The sequence below is a fragment of the Cyclopterus lumpus genome, chromosome 12 (genome assembly GCF_009769545.1).
Source record: "Cyclopterus lumpus isolate fCycLum1 chromosome 12, fCycLum1.pri, whole genome shotgun sequence".
NCBI lineage: Eukaryota > Metazoa > Chordata > Actinopteri > Perciformes > Cyclopteridae > Cyclopterus > Cyclopterus lumpus.
This window is the reverse complement of record NC_046977.1, coordinates 7,143,320-7,154,318: the sequence shown is the minus strand read 5'-3', so window position 1 is coordinate 7,154,318 and position 10,999 is coordinate 7,143,320. Positions and strand designations below refer to the sequence as shown.

At 41.0% G+C, this 10,999-nt stretch overlaps 1 protein-coding gene across 1 annotated transcript in view; it reads right to left on the bottom strand.

Moving 5' to 3' along the window:
- Positions 1–7,357: 7,357 nt before the first annotated feature.
- dym (dymeclin) overlaps positions 7,358–10,999 on the bottom strand; it is a 46,366-nt gene continuing 42,724 nt past the window's right edge. The window contains exon 17 of the mRNA XM_034547533.1: positions 7,358–8,819. Coding sequence (XP_034403424.1) covers positions 8,670–8,819 — 150 coding nt within the window. The 3' untranslated portion in view covers positions 7,358–8,669. The remainder of the gene's footprint in view (positions 8,820–10,999) is intronic.

Here is a 10,999-nt window from a genome sequence, read left to right as displayed (position 1 = left end):
AGATAAATCTAGTGACGAGGCCATCTGTACCGTATTAAAGCTTCTTATTCGTGTGTAAGCTCAATCCAACGAGCTTTAGCGACATAGAAGTTAAGCAAAAGGACCAAACCGACCAATGAGATGTGCAGCTTTTGGTCATTTTAGTGTTAGTTATTTGTAGTTATGTCTAATCTCTCCGTTGTTTGATCAGTGTTTTATTATTTACATATTATATGTATTATTATAGCGCGCTGCTGCCGCCCTCTGGACGTTAGTCTTTCCGATGGGACGATACAAAGTGTACTTTGAGTGTGTTGTTCGTCTGATTTATCAACACAACAGTGTCTAACCTTTTTTATTAATCCAGAAGAAGAAAAAAAAGGGTCGATCGACTGGGGATCAATTCCCCTCCACGCCTGCAGGAGGATCTGCCCACTTATTATGACAAGCGCAATGGATTGATTTGTATCACTATTATGTGAAGTGTGAGAGACAAAGACATAGGCTTCACTACCAAATAGCGTGGCAGTTAAGTTTTTTATTTATTTTGTAATAGTTATAGCCTTCCTATAACTATAACACAGCGGCACTGGTTTGAGGTAATGATGCATATTGGATTTTATGAACCATTTAACCAGAACCGTGTAAACACATCAAACTCTGTTAAAATAATCACATTTTAAACATGCAGAAGAGACCTCCGACATGTGTGGCTGCAGAGGACCATGTATATATATATAGACTTCCAGAGGTCCTCAGTCACACTGAGCTGCATTAGCATGAATGCCTTTTTTCCTAATGTGTATGCGTGTGTCTGCGTGAGCCTAATTGAGTTCCCTAGACAGACAGTAGTCCAGGGAGGAGGTGCAGGCAGCAGTATGTAAATGTATCAGTGAGCCGGTGTAGCTGCAGGGCAGAGGGGGTGGATGGCTGATAATGATGAGATGTGCGGGGTCGGGTGTGTGTGTGTGTGTGTGTGTGTGTGTGTGTGTGTGCGTGTGTGGATGGGGGTAGTCAACAGCTCATCCCCACATTGTCCCACTGGCGCCGCAAGAGCGCAACGCAAGAGCCCCGACCCGTTCAGAGGACTGCGCCGCTTTTTAAGGTAGTCTGGAAGCAATCAGTCCGGGGAAACGGTCTTTCAGAGGAAGTGTGGAAGTGGCTGCAGACGCACATTGTCCCCTCCTCCCTCCCTCTCTCTCTCTCCTTCTCCCTCTCTCTCTCTCTACATCTCCTAGCCCTTCCCTTTGATTGTGTGCGTGTGCGCGCGCGCGCGAGTGAGCGTGTGCGTGTGCGTGACTGTTCTCCAGACTCCAGGAAGTAGCCCATTTTATCTAACCGTTTTCCATTTCAGTCTGGCTGGAGGAGTCTGTCTGCAAAGTGGCCTGAGTAAAGGGGCAGGACGGCAACACATCCCGGTGTTTGAGCCACAACCCTGGGCATTTACATATTTTAAACCCTGCCTAGCACAAATTAAAATGAACAAAATGGTGACTGGTGCGTTCAGCTGCATGGGCTAATTATATAGTGTTCTGTTTCTTAAACTATGGGTCTTTATCCTAAAAGGGTTGCAACTGACCTGCGCTCCCATACTAATAATGGGACATGCAGTCCCTCAGAGGTGGACGATATGATGTTTCCTGTCAGATTTTAGAAATAGTCCATGGTTGGAGATTTTGTCAGACAGTTTTTATCACAGTAAATCTCCATCTAATATCTGCGGTTGTAGTGGGACATTATGGTTGCAAATCAATAAGCAGCCCGGTGTCACGGCTTAATCGTCTTTTTAATAGGATTTTTGCCTCAATGGGATGAAGTTCCTTGAGTTGACAGATATTACATTTGCAGGATGTTGTCAAATAAAAGAAAAAAGAAAATTAATTAAAGTAATGCATTAGTATACATTGTTATCACAGTATGCACATTACTTCCATATTATACAATGTGTTACTGGGACTTGCTTTCCATTAAATAATGTCACACAGTTTGTGAGATGATTTATATTCTATGAATTTTAACAATTTGAGTACAAAAGTATAACTTTGGGTTCCAGCATGAAATATGTAATTGCCTCAGCTATAGTCTATCATGAAGCCCACAGAGCTGATTCAAAAGAGGCCATGCAATGTGGAAAAACAGCCGTATCGTGGCAGAATGATGATTAATATTCTAGATAGCGGTCTTGGCCTTTACTATAATTTATTGACACAGTGACTGCCTCCAGACAAGGGGTCATGCATATGCAATTAAAGAGGCTTACTCTGTCTGAACCACAGTGATCAGAATAGGCTGAAGATGGCACACAGGGAGCTCTTCATTGCTTAGATAAGAACAATAAAAATAAGACAAGTTTAATTAAAAAGATAGCGGAGAATTAATTTCTTCACCACTTTCACATCTGTTATCATGTCAGGGAAATGCAAAAACGCATACATTGGTGGATGTCACTTGCATAATTAAACACATTTAAAAAAAAATCTGAGGGGTGAAAAGCAAGAAGCCGGATGAGCTTCTGATCTAAATATATTGTGTTGAAAGAAATCTAACAATGCCTCCAGCTGTGGTTCCACCATGATGAGAGGGCGAGAGGGAAAGGTGATGACCTGTCCGCAAACATGCGGTCGACCTTGCTGTGAATGGTTAGAGGTCAAAGGTCACTGCACATTTGTATCTCCTCTTGCTGCCTGTACATTCATTATTTAGTCAGAAAATGTAGTCTTATTGAACAGTTTCCACCAGAAAGTAAAAATGAACTAAACATAACCCGACATCATAATAAACAGCTGCCACGAACAGAAACGCTGCTCTCAGGAGTCCACAAAAGAGAAACATTACGATGTCAAGTGAACAGAAAAGCTCAAGAACATATTTTTTCAATGATGTTACCCCCTCAGGGTGCAGGAAAAGACAGATACTGTAGGTTCAAATCACAGATATTATCTCAACAGCAGGGCCTTAAAAGAAAAGCAGCAGGGCAAAAGAGTATCATTGATTAATCGCTTGCTCTATAAAATAGTTTTTAAAAGCCCGTTGCAACTTCCAAAAGCCGGAGGGCATATCATCAAATTCTTTTGGCAGATGCAAGAGAATTACTTGAGCAATTAATCAATGCTGAAAATAGTTGCCGTTTAATTTTTTTTTTTTACATCTTCAGACCTTCAATGCTTCAACTGTAGCAATCTGAGATTAAACTGCTCACAACCTTTAGACATCATGCAGTCTATCTTTAAAGTCAAACTATGGCACTTTTAAAAGCAGAAATAACTAATTCTTCCTCTTGCAAACTAAAAGCTGAGTTTATGAGCAATAAAACGCAGCTCAATGCACACAGTGTAGGTCTGACCAGTAGCGTTGGGCCTAATGTTCAGTAACTTTAGGAAAGTCTTGCTGTGGGACTTTGGTGACTTTATGGCTGCTGTGCTACGGTTACATTATGATTTATCGAGTCACACGTACACATTTCAAAGGGTTTATCGCAAAAAGTAAAACGAGAATTCAACAGACTTCATTTCACTTTCGAGAACATAAAACACTAAAGATCATACATCTTAATCCATTCCACTTGTAGAAGCAGTTCTGCATCTTCTAAACAATTCAATTTGATTCATTCATTTAGATTTTTTTTCTTCTCAAAATGTATTATATTTTTCAAAAAACTAAACTGAATAAGTCAGTAAAATGAAAGACATTTATTCAACCTTCCTGCAGGTTGAAAGATGGAAACTGAACCAGAAACACTTCACAGACTACAGACACCAATCAATCAATAAAAAGAAACACCGCAATACAATATTAATCCCTTTTTATCGATCCAAACTTTTCAAATGGATCAAACTCAGGCGGATGCATTATGATGAATCAATGTTTTTTTTACACCCCTACATAACCCAATCATACATGTACTCCCCTTGTTAAAAATGAATATATAGCATGAGTGAATAGACCAACCTTAGTTATACCAGAGGCTTCAGGCCTTTTGCTGTGAAGCTTACAGGCGGACATAGTGTTTAATTCATGTCTCTCCCCCTGCAAGAACATTTCTTTACCCAAATAAATACTTTATTGTCCCTGAGTACAAGCAAACAAAAGACATTAAAGAGTACAGAAAAAACACAAAACAGGTAATACAACAGGCTGTTCTCGTACAGCTATACCTACAAAAATGAATGCACTAAGTCGCAGTTATTCCATTCCTGATTACACTGGTTACCTGATTCAACTTGATTATAACAGTGTTATCATAATCACCGGACTCTCATCTCCAACTTCATTGGGATCAAACATAATCTCCTCGTTTTTTTTTATTATCCCAAAGAAGTCGGTGATCACAGTCCAGGAGTTTTATTAAAACATCTTTTCAAGACAGGATTCATGTTCATAAGCCGCTGTTTGACAAAAGTTGCCCCCAGTGGAGGAGGCTGTAAAGAACAGGTCATTTCATATTCACGTTCCTTTGGTCGGGTTCAGGGATTCAATTTGTGACATTGTATCAAAGTAGCTGGAGGCCTCGCTGACCCAGTTCTCTTTATAGGCCATTACTGTAAAACAATTTTGAAGATCTGCACACATGTAATTGGTCTACATATAAGAGTGACGATGCCATATGGATGGAACAAGATATCTCAAACTTAATGTTGGTCTGGATGTTTTAAATATTCCCCATGAGAAATATCTTCTTCTAGGAATCATCAACATACTTGGTAGATTGCCATGAGATGTAACGAGCACATTCATATTCCCCAGAGGATGAACTTTTACCATTTTTTATACTCTACAAGCTCTCCCATCACCCTTTGGATAAACATTTCATTTGCAAAAATGACACAGAATAACTCCTAAAAAATTGTAGGCATTGTTTGCCCAGTTTTTTTGGGAATATTTGTGAGGCTTTGGATGCATGTTAGCGTGCATGCTCATATTTATCATGTAGACTGTTCATATTCTTCATCTTAGCTCAGCTTGTAAGTTTTAATGATAGCACAATATGAAAAGTTAAGAGTCATTAAGGATTCTCCTTATGGAGACGTGAATATCAATCTAAAATGTGGATGTCAACAAATTATTATCAATCTTTCCAATAGTTGACGACAGGCTGGTCAGGCTGACCAACAGGCCCACACTATCATCCATAAAGCCACACACACAACAAACCCCCATACCTTTTATCCTCAGTCAGCTCCTGTCTTGTGAGATGTTAAGCAGCTCCATGTTATAAGTTCAACAACCGGTAAGCTATACAAAAAAAAAAATGTGTGCAAAGTAACTCAACAATTCAAAACTAGAAAATAGTGTAAAGTATAGACGAGAAGCAGTAGAACTACGTGACTCGTAAAGCCCTTCCTACGGTGCGGCGCCCAGATATTGTTGACTTTCTGTAACCTGCGATGACTCAACGTAGGTTCGCTGCTATCTTTCAGACATCAAGTGCACTACGCAGCCTCTCTGTCTCTTCTTCATATCTCTTTGTGTATTTCCATTGACGGACCAGCCCATTGACACTGTTTTCATTCCACTGAGGATTTGGAAAGCATGACAGTAGGTGTTATCTGTGTTTATTTTTGTATTTATATCTAACTCCCGGTGCTGTTCTCATGCTGTGAACAAGCTTTCTCCATCCTGTGACCTAATCCTAAAACCATTGAGCCTAACGACCTTCCATCGTTGCTGTGGTAATCCGTCATATTAATTAGGTCTGTGTCACTGGGGGCTACCAGTAGTTAGTACAGAGCCACTTCAGCAATCTGGTCTCCAGCGCCCTAGTTTTAATATCATTCAATTGACGCTGATCTGGGTGTGACCTCTGCATCTGGAGCCACGCTGCGCTGGTACACCGCGACACAATCTCACCTAGACCTTGAGGAAAAGGTAGCAGTCTGAAAAAAAAGAGGAACTACCCATCCCAGAATCCCCTGGCCCATCCATCTTCCTGCTGTCACCTGAAATGGGAGCCCATGGTAAGGTGACCCCTACACCGTGATGGAACAAGGAGGGCCATGTCACTTTGTGAAAACCTCCCCTGAACCATCTGGCGCAGCAATAATAGAGCTGGAAGCAGGTGAGCGTCGATGCAGAGAGAGAAAGAGTCTGGACAATTTGTCCTGCGGCACACGGCCTAACTGTAACCTACCGACGACCCCGGGTGGAAAATGGGCCATTCTTTGCATCAAATTGCTTCCATTATATTGTCCTTGAGAATGAGAACAATTTTAGGCATGAAAATCAATACAATAGAGACGAAAAGCATGAAATTCTCTTGGGCAGTGGTAGCTCCGGCGACACAGTGGGGGCCATTGTGCCGTAAACTTCTCCCCCCCAAAGTGGTTTCATGCCACTGTTTCTGCTGCCTCTGCATCTATGACCACAACGGGCAACAATGACACATGCAGTGCTGACGTTTACTTATTATCTGTGATGCAGACATAAACAGCTTTTTTTCCGGCAAATTCATCTTTTGTGTAGTTTGCTAATTTGAAATCCAGAGCATATGTATTGCCTCCAAACTGGTTTTAAGTCTTCTTAAATACAACATGATGTTATGTTTAGTAAATTATGGTCCCATTGACAGTAAAATAAACCAGAATCAGCATTTGTCTGTAGCTCCACCCCCTCGTGCCCCTTCTGGTTGTAAAAAGCAAAGATGGCGACCACGATGGCGACTGTTAAATGTCGAACTTGAGACTTCATAACATCAGTCCACAACACAATGTGTGACGTCACAATTTGTGGGTTCAATCTCAACCGGGAAACAGACTTTGTTAATAGTTGCTTTCTGCTTTATTGATGCTCATAAAATTGTATAGAGAACCTTAAAACCTTTAGCTGAACTGAGCACTGTTGAAGTCCTCCTAGCTAAACTCTGGTCCTGAGCATATAGTCAACATGTCAGTATCGAAGACCTGAAATGTGTCAGAGCAAAGCGCTCTGCATGCGGTTCCCAACCAGGGAGTTGCAAGATAAATGTGTGGGCTGCTTGTTAATGAGGTAGGACAGATACAAACACATGTATTCCACACACACAATGACCTTTCTCAAATCATTCCCCTTCTGTACTAAAAAAAAATTCAGTTTTAGTTTTTCAGATTTTCCTCAAAAAACCTTTTCAAAAGAAAAGATCTGATGGGGAAATCCCACTGGTTGATCTGCTTGCACATTTTATAGCGGTCATAAAAAGATAATGCATAGTTTTAAAGGAATATTTCAACATTTTTGGGAAACTTACACAAGAGTAAGATGAGAAGATTGATACACATAATCTGTGTGAATGGAAATTTTTTTTATAATTTCAATGTGAAATCAAATATATTCCCCTTTATGTCCATATTATTCCCTGAATGTATACAAGTAGTTGACTTTGCTCAATAACCATACGACACTTTGGTTGTTTTGATTTCATATTTTTATTTAAACTCCTATTTCCAAAGTAATATTTGCGCCAAAATGACAGCTACAGTCATATTATATGTAATAATATAAAGCCAGTTTTCGACCTGGGAAGAATCAAAGTTTACTACCACCGTTTTTCATTCATCGTAGTAACATTTTTAGTACTACTACCATATACATTTTGGGAGAGCTGAATATGTAAAAAACAAACAAAAAAAACCCAAACAATATACATGAAAATAAATAATTTAATACAAAGTCTCTACTTAAACATGCAAATAAAGAGTCAAATCAACTGTTATTATGCTCAAGAGGACAAGAGGTTGGATGACTTGCCCTACGTTAGCATCAGGAGAAAAAAGGAAACGACAACAAACGAACCAGGAGATGGAAGTAGAATTAAATCGCATTAACAAACGCAACGTGGTCAACTAATAATATCTAGGGACTGAACTTAAGCTTTAATTATTGTGTAATTCAACGTGTGTTATTGGAGGTGGCCATCAAGCCACACTTATTGTTCTGAAATAAGAAATCCATGCACGTTACAAAAAAATCAGAGGACTTTCTAAAGGTGATCACATACTCTTTTTAAAATTTCACAAACCCAAATATTTTATACAAACCAATTGTATCCAGAGAACAATATTTGGTCAAAATAAAACACCACTTTATGAGATACTTAAAACTCAATATCATACAAGTTTTTCCTTAATGTATGTTGTACGTCCTGAATATGAAGTTGATACTATTTCTTAGCATTCAGTGCAGCAGTAAACTAACCAGAGCAGTGTAACAACACTAAGGTACAAGTGTTTTAATTGACCTTTTCTTTGTAAGCAAGAAAGAAAAACTAACAGGATTATCCATCGCCGGTGTCCTGAGCTCCTCCACAATAACAGAACACTTTACAGAAGACGTGCACCTCGGCATGTGCTGTGGAACCAGGTGAAGCTGCTCAGGGGTTAAATGGGTAATCCCTACGGGACCGAGTGGACGCTACCGAGGGAAATGTGTACCGGCACAGATGAAGCGTCACAGTGTTGAAGCAGAGGATATTTTATGATATAAGAAGAGAAAAAGAGGTTGTGCATAAAAAGAAACACCAGTCTGTACAAGGTCGAGGCACTTTCAAAGCAGCGTGCACATACTATAAAGGGAAATGCGCACACACACACCCAAACACACACACACACACACACACACACACACACACGCCATCAGTCCTTTCTTTGCTTTTGTTTCCTCTACTGAACGGGGATGAAGACACACACACACACACACACAAGTCTGCGGCAGCAGGTATTTCAGCCAGAGTCCATGCTGAACAGCTCGATGCCATGCGGGCTCCAGTGGAGGCCGACTCCAGAGTTGAAGACCAGGGACCAGACGTAAGGGATGAAGAAATCCTCCGGCTGGTCTTCCTCCACGTACTTAAACTTGAGCTCCGGAAACTTCTAAAAAAAAGAGAAGCGAGAAATGCGACGACAATTGGTTGGATGGTGCACGACCGAGATAGTTCTGTATTTTGTTCAGTAACAGAAATATTAGAAAAATGGAATATACGAAACGAGATCCAACCCGTCTGGGAAAGGATGGCAAATTAACATGGTGACAAACATTTCCTCCCTGGCACTGATTGCCAGGTAAACGGTCAAATTAGCCCGTCCTACCAGGAATGTGTACTTGCACATATTTGACTGGAGACTGCAGTGCGTTGCCCGTTGACGTTGCCCGTTGCCCGTTGACGTTGCATTGAGCTGTGACACAAGTTGAGCACGGTTCTACTTTTCGTGCCGGACGGCCAGGTGTTGTTTTCAATGTAAAGTCTGCAGCATCTCATTGAAATTAATGAGAGCGCTGCAGTTTTTCCACACAGTGCTTTTTGTTATTCTGAAAATGGCCTGAGACGTCAACGTCAACGTCAACAAGACGTTCACAAATACCAAATCGGATTTGTATAAAGTCCTTCGACCAACACGATGACATCTCCGCCGCTACACAGGTAGGTTGACGTGTTTAGGCCTCTCAGTAATTACTCCTCTTCGGGTACAGTAGCTCGCTGCCAGATGTAATTCCGCCCGTCTGTGGGGTAAAATTGGTTACAGCTGGTATCAATGTGGTCGGACGGCCATCTCCTAAAAGGGACGGCTAATGTGCTCACGTCACCTCGAGACCAACGATCAGGGCTTGTTCAGAAACTAGCCGGAGACAAAATGAGAAAAACAGACCTCAAGACAAAACAAATAAATACACAAAAGAACAAACAAAAGGCAATCTAATAAACTGAAACCAAACATAGGGGTGTAACTTTACCGAGCCGTCTGTCAGTCATCGCGGCCTTATTGTTCAGACTCGATGAGTAACCTGATTACTTGGTACTAGCCTGTCATTACAAGTCAATGGACAAAACAGTCACTGAGCTGGACCAGGAGAGGTTATCAAGTTCATGCTGGAGGATCTCAGTGTTGATTATGTATTGCGATAAATCACCAGGAAAAAAAGTGGATGTGGACTGGACTAGTGCATACTTTTTGTGTTGTATGCGAATTGAGTTGAAACAATTAGTTAATTGACTGAAAATGAACCGTTTTGATAATCAATTAAATCATTTTGATATTTTAAGCAAAAAATGACAACTAAAGAGTTCCAGCTTCTCAAAGTGGTTGGATTTGCCAGTTCTCTTTGTCCATGATAATAAATTAAATATACTGGGACAAAAGAATGAATTGGTAAATGATTTATTTTGCCTCCATAATGCTTCATAAGAATTTTGACCATCATCATCGCCAATGTCTTTGAAGCCAAAATGTGATGTATGGAGATTTGGAAAGGCGACCTAATGACAGTTACATTTGACGGTCCTTATGTTACAAGACGTGCCGTTCCTCTTCAAAGTGTCCGCACAAGAAATACTGGATGTTCGATTTTTCTTCTCCAAACCTACTTGAAGCCAATATAAACCCCCCTGAACAGCAGGTAGGCAGCAAAAGAAGAACATCAATAATACAAGGGTGCCTCATTATATCCTCCTGTCTACACACGCATGTACACATACACACACACACACACAGAGCCAGTAATCAGTCTGTGGTGAAAGACAGACGCAGAGGGCCTTTATGTGATGGTCCCAGTCCGGTCTATTGAGGACTGGCTGGCTCTATTCACAGCCACACTATCGGTATCATAATGACACAGACAGAGGGGCTGCGGGGTCACAGGCCATATGCCAGGCTGAAGAGACAAGACCACACACACACACACACACACACACACACACACACACACACACACACACACACACACACACACACACACACACACACACACACACACACACACACACACACACACACACACACACAGCCATTGTGATGGCTAGACACAATGCAGGAGCTGTATTATCTGGCTGGTATTTGTGTGTAGGTGACAGTCGCGTAGGCAAGCGCACAAAACCCATCGAATGTTCATACGATGTGCGGAGCTACTCAAGCCAGGCTCACTTTTACTTGCAATGCACGGAGGATGTCGTATCGCATAGGTTCACATGTTTTATGAAGGACATTATCTTTCTTTTAAATTTTAAGCAGCGTTGTTGATTTATAAGCACAAACTGAAACAGGAGGCAGTTTAGCTG